Below are 16,544 nucleotides of genomic sequence, written 5' to 3' on the forward strand. Positions count from 1 at the left end.
ATAATATTTTTTTAGTTTTTTAAATTTTGATTAAATATTTAATAAAAAATTAGAATATAATATTAAATATAAAAAATTAAAATTAATAAAATTTAATTGTTCATGACGTATAAATTTTTTTTAATGATTTAATCTTAAATAACAATAAATTTAAAAAATTAAAATAAATAAATAAAAATATTGTTACTTTTCGGACGTCCGAAATCGTAAGCATGACGAATCATCTTGGGGCCCACTACTTCCCAGCCCACATCCGTAAGTGTTCGGCAGGGGCAACGACTAATGCCATCTGAACCGTTGAATTCCATAGGAATCCTATCTGATTCTAATGGACGATTGAGATTAGAGGCTGACAGAGATTTCTGTGGTATCTTTTTTTTCAATAAAAGATAAAATCGGCAGGGTCCCCCAACAATTTCATATGATCGATCTTACGATCATCTATGAGGAGGCAAATCAAGAACAATGATAATCTCAATCAGTCTCATCGACTTCAATCCCTAGGGATGATCGAAAAATGTCCGATTCCACAGAAATTTTCTACCGGTCATCAAGGTAAATTAAGAATCGCACACAGTGGTCAACCTAGACGGCAAATCAAAAAAGATATTGCCTCAACTTCATCCAAAAGATTTAATCATTATTCATTTTAATAAATCTATTTCCACGTAATCAATTCAATTATATTTAAAAAATAATATTTTAAAAAGATAGAATCAGCGTTACATCATTTTTACGATCATTTATAAAAAAAAATTAAAAAAAATTAAAATTAATCATTCGAGAACGACATCTTTATTATTCAAATATATCTTTTTTGGCCGATAATGATTAAAGAACAAGCAGAGCCGATAAGAACAAGCAGAGCCGGTCCACATCCCGGCCATCCAAACAAAGCCTTTTTTGGCCGGAGAAGGCGACGTCTACGGCCGGATTCCTCCCACTTCCGCCCAGCCTCGCCATCTTTGCGCCCACTGCAATCTCCCCAGTCCCCAAGCCACCACCTCCATGGATTCCCTTTTGGCTGAAAACGCGGCACCTCAGTCACGTCCTTCTCGCTATTATGAAGGGGATCCTGTTCGTCATCGGATCTGAAGCTGATGGATCCCGATCATTGGCCGATCGGCAATCAGGAATGGTTCCTTCTGGATTCCTCCCATTTGCATCTGGAGTTTACTGCTTCTGACGTCGACGTCGCTTCGTGTCCGTTGCTGCGGCCCTTTGTTTATAGCATAGGGCAGGGAGCAGAGAAGAGCAAGGAGCTAACCACGCTGGGTTGGGTCAGTAGAGATGGGTGCTCCAGCGGCGACGGCGAAGTCCAAGGCTTTCTTCTTCACGGCGCAGGTGCTCGCGGCGGCGGCGGCGGTCATGGTCCTGGTGTGGTGCATCCACCTCCGGGGAGGGTTAGCCTTTCAGTCTGCCGACGACAAATCGCTCATCTTTAATGTAACCACGCAACGATCTCTTCCTTAACTTCAATCATGAGTCGTTTCGCGATTTCCTTGTTCTTGACTTCAATTCAAACAGGTGCATCCAGTGCTGATGCTGATCGGGTTCATCATCATGGGAAGCGAAGGTAATCAGTAATCGATCAGCTGCTTATTTGAAACCCTAAAAAGAAGAGATGATCTGCAATCAAACCTTTTGTATTACAGCAACAATGTGCTTCAGAGCACTTCCGTGGAGCAAACAAGTGAACAAGTGCATCCATCTCATCCTCCATGGCCTCGCCCTTGTGCTCGGAGCTGTTGGAATCTCTGCAGCCTTCAGGTTTCATAATGAACTAGGAATCAGTAACCTCTACAGTCTCCATTCCTGGCTCGGCCTCGGCACTATCTCCCTCTACGCGATTCAAGTAATCAAATCCTGTAATTTTTGCACCATTAATTCTTCATCAAAATTTTGACCTTTTTCTTTCTCTCTCGTTTTGCAGTGGATTTTGGGGTTTGTTACATTCTTGTTCCCTGGAGCTTCAAGGTCACTGAAAGCAGCCTTCCTCCCTTGGCACGCAGTCTTTGGGATCTTTGTCTACTTGCTGGGGATTGTGACCGCTGAGTTAGGGTTCTTGGAGAAGCTGACCTTCCTTGAGTTCTCAGGAACGGTGAACAGGTTCAGTGGTGAAGCATTCCTGGTGAACTGTACAGCCTTGGCTGTGGTGTTGCTGGGGGTCTCTGTTGTGCTTTCTCTCGTTGCCTCTCACATGGAAAGCACCAAGATTTATTCTGTCGATTGAATTAAAATATCATATATATTATTATTATTATTATTATTAATCCGTGTTTATACCAACCCATCTTGATGTAAAAAAAATAATAAATCTCAGTTAGTCTCATGGACTCAATCCCTGAGGGGTCACCAGTCCGGTCTCACGGAACTTTCTCACCGGCCACCATGATAAATCAGGAAACGCGCGCGACGATCAATCCAGATGCTCAACATCCTTTAATTATATTCCCCGTTTGGAGGAAACAACCCATCTTTATGTGTTTATATGTATGGAGTGCTGATGTATAGTTTGTTGTATAGCTTGTAGTATTTATAATATGAATAAAAATTTATGTTATATAACTATTAAAGAATATTTAAATAATTATATAAATTGAATAATAAAATAATACTCTTTAAATAAAAAAATCAAAATAAGAGCTCATGATTTAGAAATAAAGGAATACCTTTTGACTTTTACTCATATATAAATGTAATTAAACTCTAACTTATTTGTTCAATTTATCCATGCAAAACCATACTGAACAAACTATAGAGCACATGAACTATTATAATAAAAGATTTCCAACAACAAACATATGAGATAAAGATGATGGTAGCCCCATACGCACTTGGAAATTGTTTGCAAAAACAAACAAAAACACAGATGGAAAACATTTGAGGAATTCAACACTTCACAAGTGATACACTACCCCATATACACATACATGATGCATTAAAACATTGGAAACTGAGGTTGTAAATTGTTAGTGGAGAAAATCTTTCATTGGATCCTCGTGATGGACCCTCTTCATACGGTAAGCCTCCATGTCTTCTGCAGTAACCTGTACAGAGATAATTTTAGTCCCCCAACCAAAACAATCGAAAATGGACCAGAAAACGATCTCGTCTGAAGTAATAATAATCTAGTTAAACTATAATTTATACAAACTAAATGTATGTCGGATAAGAAAAGTCTGATGAGGTACCTCATCGTTCCATTTGACGTTATATTTTCTCTTCCTTTCATCCTTCTCTTCTTTTTTTCTTCCCTCCTCCTGTTGGAAAGGGGATCAATTTTCAGTATCTTTCTGATAAGAAATCGTCATTGGATGCATAAAAAAAAAAGGAAGATTGTTACCTTTTTCAGGGCTTCGTCGAGCAATTTTTTGTCGAGAACCAGATCTTCAGGGACATCAGTTCCCCATGCTGCGGGTTGCTTTTGTTCGGGCTCGGCCGTGTTATCTGGGAGGAACAAAATAGTAATAGCAACGGTCAGGAATTTTTCCAGGAAATTAACTGCTCTATTTTGATGCTCATCAGATATCATTATTTTAATTGGAATGTCATCAGATAATTTTGTGTTGTGATGTTCAAAATTCAAATTGTTACATAATCTAACTAATCAAATATATAATTGCAATTGGAATTTAAAATAAACAAAACAAGTAGGTAATATGACACTTTCTAGGTTAAGTAGCAAAGAGTTTGTAATGAAAAGAAGTAACATTCAATAAACTTAATCCATTAACTTAATAAAGCTTTTTTAAGTCTTACTATTTGTAAAACACAGAAATCTCCAAGATTGCGGCCTAGGATATACCAAAAAGCTATATAGCAGCAAACTCTATAAAACTTCAATCTGAAGTACTAAATCAAGGAGATGGAAAGGCAGATTTGAATTTTGTATATGTAAAGTTTTATTAAGAAAATCCACTGCTAAGAGAATACTCAATAAAATAAGCCCAATGTTTCAGATGCCATAGTATACCATGCCTTTCTGTCAAGTAAACTGATCAGCTAGAAGAGGAACTTGAGAAAAGTATGCCTACCATGCATGAGAGTAATAAGACTTCCATTTAACCAAAAATGTTGCTACTTACGATTGCTCTTATTATGTAACTAAAACATGTTTTAAAATACCTTGTGTTGCCTCTTTGCGAGCCATATTTGTCTTCATGAGTTCAGTCGCAGCTTCAGCAGCCTCAATTCCGGCTAAGCCTGTGCAGTAGCTGTTACGTATTGTCTGTTTGCAACACTTGTAACCCCATTGAAAATCCTTCCACCAGGAACCCCAAACTGTCGTGTGGTTGTTAATGAAGACATCTTCTTCATACTTGCTCTTTGGAAGTGAGGCCTCCTGAAATATAGCATCATGAATAAGTTACATTAGCCAAGGAAAAACTGGCACGCAAATACAAGCACATGAGCATCATCACCCAGAATCCATGCTATGTAATCAAATTACAATGTAGCGAAGAAGAAAACAAAGAAAAAAGTACTACCATGAATTTTGAGAGAACACTGATGGGAATGCAGATATCATAAAAAAGTTAAAAATTCCTAAACTGGAGCTTATGAAAAAATTGCAGGTTTATTAGCATCCTTATATTGCATAGAAAGGTTCACTACGATAAACTCACCTGTCCCTTAATTATCCGACCAGCTCGATCATATTCAATCTCTCTTTCACTCTGCCCAAGAAGAAGTTCCCGTGGCAGTTCTTCCTCAGAAGCAGCATTTCCATATTTCTCCATGATAGAATCCTTAGTTTTGTGTTTCAGTTTGTCCTTAATAATCTTATAATTTTTGAACAGTAACTCAGCTTGAGATGGGGCAGCTTGCATGTGGATATCTTGTCCTTTCTCAAATGCTTCCCAGGCATGTATGTTCAGTTGCTTGAAATCCAATGCTTGACCGCTGATCCTGTTTTGGTTGTCACCCTACAGGAAAATAGAAGAATCATTCAGATGATGAAAACATAGTGACAACATGTTAGTCTTACAGAAATAGAATATTATCAAAGTCTTTGAGCACGTACTAAATAAAACTTCTCATTTGGATCACTATCTGGTAAAGGATCCTCACGCATTGAACGAGTCTTTGGATCATAGTAAGAAGAATTGACATCCAAATTCAGGAGGTATTTAGCGGTATCCTCTCTAATACGCAGATTCCTATAAGGGAAAAAACATCAAGTATATTAATACAAGCACCAAAACAAAGAATTTGGTTTTTGACTGAATAATGAGATAAAACATATGATGATCAAAAGAAATGTTACATGAAACCAATTCAGCATTTTATATTTCAGTACAGTTTGAGTAGGTCAGAAACAAGATTTGGTCACAACTCCATATGATAAAAATTTACAACACAGAGTAGGTCAGAAAAACCATAAAAATACCTTACAGTCCCAGTGCTTCCACCACCAGTGGTACGAACACGTTTTTCTACTTTGGCAAAGTCCATTTGTTTGCTCTCGTCAACCTTAGCTTCATCAATCTTCAGATCATCTTCATCTTCAGCATCATCACTAGCAGCATCCTCATCATTTTGCTGGCCATTCTTCTCCTCCAATTTTTTCAGCTGTTGTTCCTTCAGAAACTTTCTCCTGGCTTCCTCCCGAGCGTCATATTGCTCAATAACACGAGAATAAGTGGAGGCATCATAACCGTTCCAACGGTCACGTTTACCATCATAATCCAGTTCAAAACTCTCCACCTTCTCATCTGGAGCTATATGCATGTTTGTCCACTTAGCTCCAACCTTCCGAGGTCTTTCCATACAAGACTTTTTATCATGAGTCATTGCTCCACAGCTACAAAATAGTTAAGAATATGAGTCTAGGATGATGTATCAATTAGTAAAATCATAGATGCTTTCTAGGTGAATAAACACACATTAGTTATTGATGGTTTATCTGTAACTAATAATTTAATAGGGTACAAGAAATACAAAATAGTTAAGAATATGAGTCTAGGATAATGTATAAATCAGTAAAATCATAGATGCTTTCTAGGTGAATAAACACACAGTAGTTATTGATGGTTTATCTGTAACTAATAATTCAATAGGGTACATAATCAAGCATGATATGTAGGGGAAAGAATGCTACTTCATGTTAGTATGTGGCATGTAAAGCCTGGCAAGAATTATGTCAGAGAGAACTATTGTTGCAGTGCAAAAAACATTAAAAAAACAAAAAACTTCATGCAAAACCCAAATGCAAATGTCAAGATTTGTAAATAGGAACACAAATGGATTAGCAACAAGAAAGTTCTCATCTGATGTATAAAAGAGAAATTTTACACATTATGATCATATCAAAGGTTGAAAAATGTTCAGAAAAAAATTGTTCATCTTACTTTTGACAAGCACCCTTCCTATACCGATCTGCTTGATATATTTTTGCGCCTCTATCATACCATGATTTGGTGTAATTTGGATCAGACTTCCACTTCCGTTGATGCTTGAGACTCTATTGGATGCAATAATAAAAGTCATTACAAATTGATTCAGGCGTATCGACACAGATAAACATAATATACACTAGTGAAAAAGCAACATACTGGTCTCTCCGCATTGAGATACCAAGGTGCAGAGGACATATATTGAGGAATATGAGGATTAATTTCTTTTCCGTCTTCATCCACCTCAGCTGGGGCAAGTCCAGCCTTACGCGCTTCTTCTAACTCAAGTTGCTTCCGATGATCTTCTCGTGATTTAAAAGATACTATAACCAAGAAACAAATTGTTAAAAAATTCACAAAGAGAAGAAATGATTAGTAACAAAGAACAGTGGAAAGTATGGTGACCTTAGGTGATATTCCTAAAGTTCATGAATCATAATATGCAATGCTAACTATCTACTATAGCAAACAGATAATACTAAATTTGAAAAGAGAAAAATGCAACGGGAACAATTAAAGAAAATAATTTCTTTTAACAACACCAGCAATCCCTACAGGAATCACTAAAATTCACCATGGCGTATATCAACCTCCCCAACAAGTTCTAAGATTATAAAAGAATGAGCAGGAACCCTAATTCATCGATTCTTACTATCCATCTACTTCATCTAACCAAGATTCTGTATGTGAGAAGAAAAAAATTATCTGATAAAAAGGTAAAAAAATTATATACAAAATATTATGTCAAAACATCTAAAGGATTAAATATTTTCTAATGGAAGCAAAGCAACAGACTGTATCAAAATATACTTCGAGGAAATCCCTATAAGCTCGATGGATTCAAGCACGGACGCAAGCAGATCATGCAGAACAGATAGTATCCTCATCTAATCTTCTAGGGTAAGCTTTTTCGAATTAGAAGCAACAGGTGATCTGGCTCTTTACCTGAAGAGGACGCCATGTTGCAGCAAGAGAACTCGAGAAGCAAGGTCAATCAAAAATCCGGGGGAACTGAGGCAATCGTCCACAACGACGGCGGCAAAAGGGGACGGCGGCGAAAGGGGACGGCGAGAGAAGTGGCTTGGGATTGAATTTATCGTTCCCGTCCAGTCTCCAGATCTATTTAATAGGATAATAGGTATCGAAAATTCAGTTAGATTATTTCGAAATTTTAATTATTTTTTAAAAAAATCTGTTAACTTGATTCGATTTTAATTTTAAAAATTTTTATTTAATTAAATTAAATTAATTAAAATAACAAAATATTTATTTATAAATTTTTTATATTATTATTCATCTAAATCTTTTAATTAAATTCTGAATCCATTGAATCGATTAGACAGGTCGTATAAATCATATTTACTGTAGGTCAAATTTATATTATAATAATTATAATTTTTTATTTATTATAATTTATTTGAACGATGAGTGAATTTAATCAATGTTATAATAACTATAAAATTATAATTACTATAATATAATTTTTTAAATAAATTACGTATGCATTTTTTATCACATTGTTCAACTTAAGCTATATCTTATACAATTAAATAATTAAATAATAGCTTTTGTTGGCAAATAGACGTATTAGTCTAAATCATCAAAAGCTGATTTGACTATATTTGTGAAGTTATAAGCCTGAATATTAGTTTGTTGGAGTGGTTTGTGATTGTATGTATTTGTTTCCTAATTGTTAGAGTAAAAAAGAAGAATCATCTTCTTCTTCAATATTCATACAATTTTGATCATTTTTTAGTTTTAAGATGGAAGTCTATATATATATATATATATATATATATATATATATAGAGATAAAAAATTTTAAAAAAGCATCTTTATTTGTTAGAATGATCAAAAGAGCACTTATATTTTAATTTTTTTTTATCAAACTAGCATCCACCCATCTGTAACTTAGGTATAATTATTTAATTATTTTTTATATTGTTCCATTATTATTTACCGTCGATCAAGCACATTATAGCAATTTTGATTTTGTAGCTATTATATTTATTGTAGCAACTTAGTTGCTATGAGTCTACAATACATACTTAACTTATTCAAAATAATTATATTATAGCAATTATAATTTTATAACTATTATAATATTGATTAAATTTTATTTATTAATTATTCAAATTATAACTAATTGCTATAATATAAATTTGATCTACTCTTCTTCAAGAATAAATTCGCTATTTTAGTGGTATGACACGGTTGATTTCATGACCATCTATAAGGAAGTAAATCGAGAAGTTGCAATGACCACTACGAGGGAAGGCATAGCTTTGGCTTCATCGAGATTCAACCTTTGTATACTTCAATAAATATGTCCCATCATAACCAACTCAACAAATTTGATCTACTCTTCAACAAAAGTGGAATCCGCTACTCCAGTGACCTCACACGTCGGTCCCACGATCATCTGTGAAAAGCTAAATCGAAAAACTGTAGTTGATCACGACGGAGGAATTATCTTGACAAAATTATCTTTATCTATTTTAATAAATTTATTCTATCGTAATCAAAATTCGATCCTTATCTATTTTAATAAATCTATTCTATCATAATCAATTTAACTATGTAAGAATTTAAAATTTTTAAATAATTATAATTTAGTTGGGATATACTGGTTCGTTCGTTATATCTATATATACACCGATTTCAGTTTCGGCAGTATTCAACCTGTTTGAACCTGCTGAACCGCCTCGCCGGCCCTCGGCGACGTTAACGGCGGTGCTCCTCCACTGCTGAGACACCGGGACGCGCGTGGCCAACATGTGCGCCGATGTCTCCTCCTTAGCGTTCCACCTTCAGTTCCGCCACCTCCTTGACCGCTGCTGCAGCTTCCGCCATCTCGACCAAATCCAGGGCCTACTCATCACCTCCTCCCTGTTGCGATTCCCCACCCTCACCTCCTTCCTCCTCCGCCGCGCCACCGAGTTGGGTCGCATGGGCTACGCCGAGCGCCTCTTCCCCGTCTTCTCCTCCCTCTGGCACGACGCCCCGCCCAAGGTCCTCCTCTACAACGCCATGATCCGCGGGTACGCGTACAATGGCCCCCACGAGGTCGCCCTCGACTTGTTTGAGGAAATGCTTCAGAGAGAGATGAAGCCTAACGGCTTCACTTACCCGTACGTCGTGGACTCTTGCACGCGTCTTAGGGACTTTGGTTACGGTAAGAAAGCGCACTGTCAGGTCATCAAGGGCGGATTCGATGCATTTGCCTCCGTAGCCTTCCCACTGTTAAACTTCTATATTGAAGTCGAAAGGTCTTGCCTTGCTGTAGGCTCGTTGGTTGATGCTCAAAGGATCTTTGATGGTCTGGCTGTGAAAACTCTAGGATTGTGGAACAAGATGATATCGGCATGCATCAGTTTTGGCGATTTAGATTCTGCGAGGAAACTGTTCGATGAAATGCCCGAACGAGATGTTGTATCGTGGAACTCGATGCTTTCAGGCCATGTGAAGGCTGCCGATTTAATGAGGGCAGTGAACTTTTTCAGAAGAATGCCAATAAAGAATGTTGTATCTTGGACCTTGATGCTCACCGCTTTTTGTAATGCTGGCGATCTTAGAGCAGCAAGGAAGCTGTTTGATGAAATGCCTGAGAGAAATGTGGTTTCTTGGAACAGCATGCTATCAGGTTACATGCACCATGGGGATTTCCGGCAGGCCTGTGATCTCTTCTTTCGGATGCACTCGCAAGGCGTGGCTCCAGATAGATTCACATTCTCCACAGCTCTATCTGCTTGTGCCCATCTTGGAGACTTGAGGACAGGCAAATGGATACACTTCAATTTGATAGGAGACAGGCTTCAGTTAGAGGCCATAGTTGGGACTTCACTCATAGAGATGTATGCCAAGTGTAGCGACATCGATTCAGCATTCAGAGTTTTCCTTAAGATGATCGAAAAGGATGTGTTTTGCTGGAATGTGATGATTAAAGCATTTGCGGCACATGGAAGAATAGCTGATTCATTGAAGCTGTTTGAGAAAATGATCAAGGACGGACTTCAGCTCAATGACTTAACCTTCATGAGTGTCCTATTCGCATGCAGCAATGGAGGACTGGTGCAAGAAGGCCGCCGAATTTTTGGTTCTATGGAGAAAGGCTTCGGAATCAAACCGAGAATTGAGCATTATGGTTGTCTGATCGACATGCTCTCCCGAAATGGTCAGCTAGAAGAAGCACAAACAATGATCAAGAATATGCCTTATGAGCCAGACATTGCTGTGTGGGGAGCTCTCCTTGGTGGATGCAGGGCCAGGAATGACATCAAACTGGCAGAAGAAACCATCGAGAAGGTAGAAGAGCTGGGAACACAGGAGGGTGGGGTTTATGTCCTGCTATCTAACATGTATGCAACTTCGAGCCAATATGATGAGGCGACTAAGGCAAGAACAAAGATGGAGGAGAAGAGTGTACATAAGGTTGCTGGATGCAGCAGTGTTCTTGTGGCAAGTGAATTGTGATGAATGCTCTAATCCTCTTCTTGGGTTTTCAGAGATTGGACTCTCAATTGCTTGTTCAAGGGCCTCAATATAAATTTGTTGGATGCCAAACTCAACAAACCTCACTCATAATTTATTCATTCAACCAATACAATAACAAGCTCTTCTCTTTAGAAAAAAAAGTCTAGTAGATATGCGCTGGATACAGAACAACAGCTTGTATAATGGCGTCTACAAATGAAATGGAATAGCAAAATTAGAAACATTTTTTTCTTTTAATTCATTCTCAACCATCTTCCGCAAGCTCATGGATCTTCTTCTCTGCTGCTTTCTCGAACCTGTTCCGGTCATCTTTCCTGAAGCATCACCTGCGGAATTGCTTCCGACCTTGTCAGGTCTAGAGCAGCCATTGTTGCTCTTATTGCTAGATTTGGTAGCCAGTTTCATTGATGGAGTTACTGGACACTGGGATTTAGCTACCAACTCAGTTTGATATGTAGCCTTTCTTTCTGGAGTGCTGGACTTTGGCTCGGCCTCTGGATTGGACAGATTTCGCCTTCCAGCATCGTGCTGAAGCTCCTCAGAGATCATAATGCCCTTGCTACATTTGTCTTTCGAGTGACTTATGGAGTTGCGAGAATTTGGTTTTGGAGTTTGAACCTGTTGTGAAGCTAACAGAGTATGGACTTGGCCTTTGGCTGTGCCCCATGTTTGGTTCTGATGAGAACAGAAATGGCATGTATAGGTAACTTTGTTCTGACAAGGTTGTCGCGATTTCTCAGTTCGTCTTCGTTTTTTGGCGGCAACTTTTACTATCCTTATAGTGCAATTAGTTCCAGGTTGTAACATGGTTTCACATCTGCAAACTCATAAATGAAAACACTTAAAAAAAAAAAGAGAACTTTGTGAGAAGATAGTAAACCTGTCGAAGCAAGAGAAATTAAGACATATGTGGAATTTGAGTTATTGATTGGTACTTAATAAATATGACCACACTTTTAACACCCCTCAAGTCCCAGCCATCTGTGTCTCAAATGTTATGTGGCAGCAACATAACATCTTTTTAAAATTAAAGGGAAAGAGATCTACCTCTCACAAAGAAAAACCGAGGAGTCTAAAGGGATGCTTGAAGCCTCAGCCTCAGAAGCCAACTTCTGTCCCAAGAGGGCGGCAAGGGGACCTATTCTGGCCTCTTGACTAGCCCATGCTGCCAGGCGCTGGAGATGTTGTGTCTTCAAAGCGCAACTCACGTCTACATGTGTTATGCCAGCTTTTTCCTCGCGAAGTGTTGTACCTTGACGCACGTGATGGTTGGCACCCTTAACTACAAATTGTCATTGCAAATTTATCTTTATCAATTTAATGATTTGCAAATGAATTATAGAAGTATAACTGTTTCATAGGCATCCTTTAAGTATATAATAACTAACCAAAGAAATGAAACAATATAGAGGATTGGAACGAGTGTTCATATGAAACAAAATAGAAAAAAAGAACCTAGAAAGCCAGTAAATGAAATCTAAGTCAAGCAACATTAAGCAGGAATTAGAAGTGATGTAGCAGAAGCGTATAGCAACAAAGGATTAACCTATTGATTCACACAGAATAACTCAGAAAATCTCGAAAATATAGCAACATAAGGAATAAAATTCAAAGGCTTACCATGTTAATAATTTTAATCGATCCAAGACTGTCCACTACATGGGTTTTGACCCGCTTTTATAGTTTCAAAAGAGAATCTATTCTTTGTAAACTATGAGACTTATTCTACTAAAACCTAGCAAACTTTTCTAAAAAATCTAAACAATTTTTTTTTAAGTTTCAATTAATAATAAAAATTAACAATTGAAACAATTTTTTAATAAAATAAAAATCCCAACTAATTATAAAAATTAATGAACTAGACAACTTTAATAAAATTAAATTCTTGATTGTGTTATTTGGCCTTCAGGAGATCCTTTAGTAACAAAGAACATTTATAGGAGCTCAATAGTGGCAAGCATGGTGACCTTAGGTGATATTCCTAAAAGTTATCATGTATAACCTTAGTTAATATGCAATGCTAACAAGGTTATAGGGAATAAAATATAAGCAAATCAGATTAATACTAAATTTGAAAAGAGAATTTAATATTTACAACGAAAAGGAACAATTAAAGAAAACAATTTCTTTTAACAACAAACCCCAGCAATCCCTACAGGAATCACTAAAATTTACCATGGGGTATAACAACCTCCCCAATGAGTTCTAAGATCATAAAAGAGTGAGCAGGAACCCTAGGCATTCATTGATTCTTACAATCCATAGCCAAAGGATTCTGTATGTGCATATTCCAGAAAAAAATTATCTGATAAAAAGGTAAAAAAAGGTATACAAAATATTATGTCAAAACAACTAAAGGATTAAATATTTTCTAATGGAAGGGATTAGAGGTGCTGGGCATGAGAACATGATTGCCACAATTTAACTTTACTGGTTCAATAGGAATGCCATCCACTTCATTGAATCACCTAATGTAAGGTCAGAACCATGAGGTGACAAATATCGGCAAAAGATTTCCATCCAAAATCACCCGAAAGCACGACCTTAATTTCGAAAATCAAACAAACAAATTTCTCACCTTGTAAGAGCTCCTCCTGCTCGCTCGCTTGGCCGCGTACAGATGCGAGAGGGGAGTCGCTAGGGTTTTGACGATTTGCAAAGCGGAGAACAGATGCAAGAGGGGCGGGGCGGTGGGTTTTGGAGTCGCGAGTTGCAAAGGCTAGGGTTTTGGAGATGCGACAGAGTCGCCCGGTTTTGGAATCAGGAGTTGCAAATGACGAGTTAGAGAGTCGGCGTGTAATAACCTTCCCCAAAGCAATCAGCAACCAAACAAAATATTCTTCTTGAGGAAATCCCTATAAGCTCGATGGATTCAAGCACGGGACGCAAATAGATCATGCAGAACGGATAGCATCCTCTTCTAATCTTCTAGGGTAAGCTTTTTCGAATTAAAAGCAACAGGTGATCTGGCTCTTTACCTGAAGAGGACGCCATGTTGCAGCAAGAGAACTCGAGAGGCAAGGTCAAGCAAAAATCCGGCGGAAACAGAGGCAAACGTCCGATTGCCTTGCACAAGACGGCGGCGAAAAGAACGGGAAGAAAGGGAGAAAATCGGTTTAACCATGATTTATATATTTTTTTAAAAAGCAAAAAAAAATACAAAATTTAATATATCCTGATTACTCGAACACTTTGAATTATAAAAAAATAAAAAATAAATAAATTTATATATACTTTTTAAAATAATAAATTTATACCTAACACCACCCTAGAGGAGAAAAATATCAATTTGCTCCCAAATTTTATCGATATTTTCATTTTCTTTGCTAATTAAAAATACGAATTTACATAAAGCATACGATTCGAATTATCCTCTTCCACTTTAGGAAGACTCAAGCTTTCAAATGCATTTAAAATCAATTTACCCCCTAAAACTTCTATTAATATTAAATAAAAAAATATGATTTAATTTAATTTCACAAAATATAAATAAAACTTCGTAAATAAATATGTACAATTATTAATAAGATTTCAATCTTTCAATTATTATTATTTTCAAAAAAAAAAGATTGTGGAAATAGTTTGATTTATCAATTTGGTTTTTTATTTAATTTATTAATATTTACATAAATCACTTGTTATTGAAGGAGGAGGAAGAGGAGGAGGGCAACGAGCATGGACTGGACCTTCGCCGGCCTCACCCAACGCCCACCGAGCGTTTGTCCAAAAATGGCAAAGAAGATGTCCATTGTTCCGGGAATAATCCGAGGGGCCATGGTTAGACTCAAGTCCGAGTCTGGTCCCATCGCACGGGTCTAACCCGCTGAGTCTATGCACTTGATTGGCTAAGTCACGCACCGTCGAAGTATACTCATTCGGCTATCCACTAGCCGAATCGCCTTAAGCGGTCCTCATGTGGCCGAATCCTCCATTCGGCGATAGCCTAGCCGAATCCCCCATTCAGCAGCAAGCCTAGCCGAATCCTCCATTCAGCGATAGCCTAGTCGAATCCCCTCATTTGGCAGCAAGCCTAGCCGAATTCTCCATCCGGCTACCTACTAGCCGAATCCCTCCATTCGGCCCGGCCATCCACGCGTCGATTCCCTCCTTTCGGCCACCTACGCGCCGAATTCCTCCATCCGGCCATCCACGCACCGAGTCCTTCCATTCGGCCATCCACTCGCCGAATCGCCATTTGGCAGTAACTTAGCCGAATCTCCCATTCGGCAGTAAGCCTCGCCAAATCACCCACGCGGTAATGGCCTCGTCGAATCTCTCCATTCGGCGATGACCTAGCCGAATCCCTCCTCATGCGTCTGATGATGCACCGTACTGACCAAGTGCCCTACAGTGCCCTGGTACGTCTCATCATGATCTCTGACAAGCCCACGCCCCACATCAATTAATGCTATCTCTCCACGGCCTGCCCGCTGCATGCTCGGATGGTAACAAGATAGTGCTTTATCGGCGATGGGACAAGAAACTCAATTGTTCCTGTCACCACATTAATCATGATGAGACATTCCTTAAATGATGACGTGACAGGTATGCACGCTCATCTCCCCTTTAAAATGACCACTCTTCTCCACAGGTATCTCTCTCTCACTCTCTCACCTTCTCTACTCTCTAACGTTCGAGCTTTCTTTCACTGTTCATCTTCTTCCTCCCGCTGCTATCCCTGACTTGAGCGTCGGAGTGGTCGCGCCAGGGCACCCCCTGGCTTTCCCACTGACATTCTCTGTATCGGTAGGTCTTCAAGCTCCTGAAGTTCTTCTTGTTCCTCACCAGCTCCAGCGAAGCTCCAGGCGACTCTGAAGCCACCATTGCCCTCAGCTCCACTCACTGTTCAACGCCTGCAGCGAGGAAGGTATGGTGACGTGTACAGAGGCAGTTCTCAACCGGAACATCCATTTTGTCCACCAGCCACTCTAAATCTAACACTCGCTGCTCATGTGCGTGCAGTGGGCAACCGCCGGTTGAGATGGCGGAGGTGGAGGCGAAGAAGGTGTGCGGAGTGCCGGAGAGAGTGCAGCTCCATGTCTCCATGCTAGCGTACTTTGGCTACGCCGGGTTTCATGTCGTGTCGCGGGCGGCGCTCATTGTCGCCGACCTTCGCCTCCGCCCCTTCTCAGTTCTCAGGCAAGGATCGGCTTCCGATTGTTAAAGATCTGGTTCTGGACGTCCCCGAATCATAAAGATTCGATCTTGCTGCACGATACAGACCGAAGATGATCGGCACGCGGGCGTGTGTCTCCGGCGCAACCGCTGTGCAAAGGTCCTGCCATCTTCGGACGCAACGGCGGGAAGAGCTGGATGCTGGGTGTAATTCGGTTAAATGGAAAAAATTAGTTGAATTGATTGAATTTTAAAATTTAGTTTAATTATTTTAAAAATTAAATTTTTTTAAAAATAATTAATTCGATTGATTTAATTTCGATTTTAAAATTTTTTATTTGATTAAACTAAATAAATTAAATTAATCAAAATAAATTTTTTTATAAATTCTAATTAATTTTTTTATAAATCTTCTATAATATTTAAAAATTTTAATTATTTCAATTAATTTGAAAAAATTAAATTAATCAATATTTTTTTAGTTTGATTTATTCAATTTTTACTTGAAAATTTAATATTTGGTTAATTTAAAAAATT

At 38.3% G+C, this 16,544-nt stretch overlaps 4 protein-coding genes across 4 annotated transcripts; 2 read left to right on the plus strand and 2 right to left on the minus strand.

The window, feature by feature from the left end:
• Window positions 1–879: 879 nt before the first annotated feature.
• Window positions 880–2,552, plus strand: LOC141839287 (putative ascorbate-specific transmembrane electron transporter 1). The gene is made up of 4 exons (XM_074727002.1): window positions 880–1,446; window positions 1,528–1,576; window positions 1,656–1,855; window positions 1,934–2,552. The coding sequence occupies exons 1-4, from the start codon at window positions 1,291–1,293 to the stop codon at window positions 2,231–2,233; spliced, it is 705 nt and encodes a 234-aa protein (XP_074583103.1). The 5' UTR covers window positions 880–1,290; the 3' UTR covers window positions 2,234–2,552.
• Window positions 2,553–2,747: 195 nt separating this feature from the next.
• LOC141842081 (pre-mRNA-splicing factor SLU7) lies at window positions 2,748–7,474 on the minus strand. The gene is made up of 10 exons (XM_074730298.1): window positions 7,344–7,474; window positions 6,558–6,721; window positions 6,354–6,466; window positions 5,393–5,806; window positions 5,027–5,162; window positions 4,629–4,928; window positions 4,129–4,345; window positions 3,347–3,450; window positions 3,195–3,263; window positions 2,748–3,050 (listed from the first exon to the last, which is right to left on the minus strand). The coding sequence occupies exons 1-10, from the start codon at window positions 7,357–7,359 to the stop codon at window positions 2,973–2,975; spliced, it is 1,611 nt and encodes a 536-aa protein (XP_074586399.1). The 5' UTR covers window positions 7,360–7,474; the 3' UTR covers window positions 2,748–2,972.
• A 1,622-nt stretch (window positions 7,475–9,096) lies between these two features.
• Window positions 9,097–10,871, plus strand: LOC141840042 (pentatricopeptide repeat-containing protein At1g09190-like). The gene has a single exon (XM_074727923.1). The coding sequence runs from the start codon at window positions 9,174–9,176 to the stop codon at window positions 10,869–10,871; it is 1,698 nt and encodes a 565-aa protein (XP_074584024.1). The 5' UTR covers window positions 9,097–9,173.
• Window positions 10,872–10,997: 126 nt separating this feature from the next.
• On the minus strand, window positions 10,998–13,946 carry LOC141840043 (uncharacterized). Its single transcript, XM_074727924.1, has 3 exons — window positions 13,871–13,946; window positions 11,940–12,174; window positions 10,998–11,709 (listed from the first exon to the last, which is right to left on the minus strand). The coding sequence occupies exons 1-3, from the start codon at window positions 13,884–13,886 to the stop codon at window positions 11,082–11,084; spliced, it is 879 nt and encodes a 292-aa protein (XP_074584025.1). The 5' UTR covers window positions 13,887–13,946; the 3' UTR covers window positions 10,998–11,081.
• Between the last annotated feature and the right edge of the window lie 2,598 nt (window positions 13,947–16,544).

Source organism: Curcuma longa, chromosome 11 (genome assembly GCF_044706935.1).
Source record: "Curcuma longa cultivar G26 ecotype Majalengka, Jawa Barat chromosome 11, ITB_CL_G26_1.1, whole genome shotgun sequence".
Classification (NCBI taxonomy): domain Eukaryota; kingdom Viridiplantae; phylum Streptophyta; class Magnoliopsida; order Zingiberales; family Zingiberaceae; genus Curcuma; species Curcuma longa.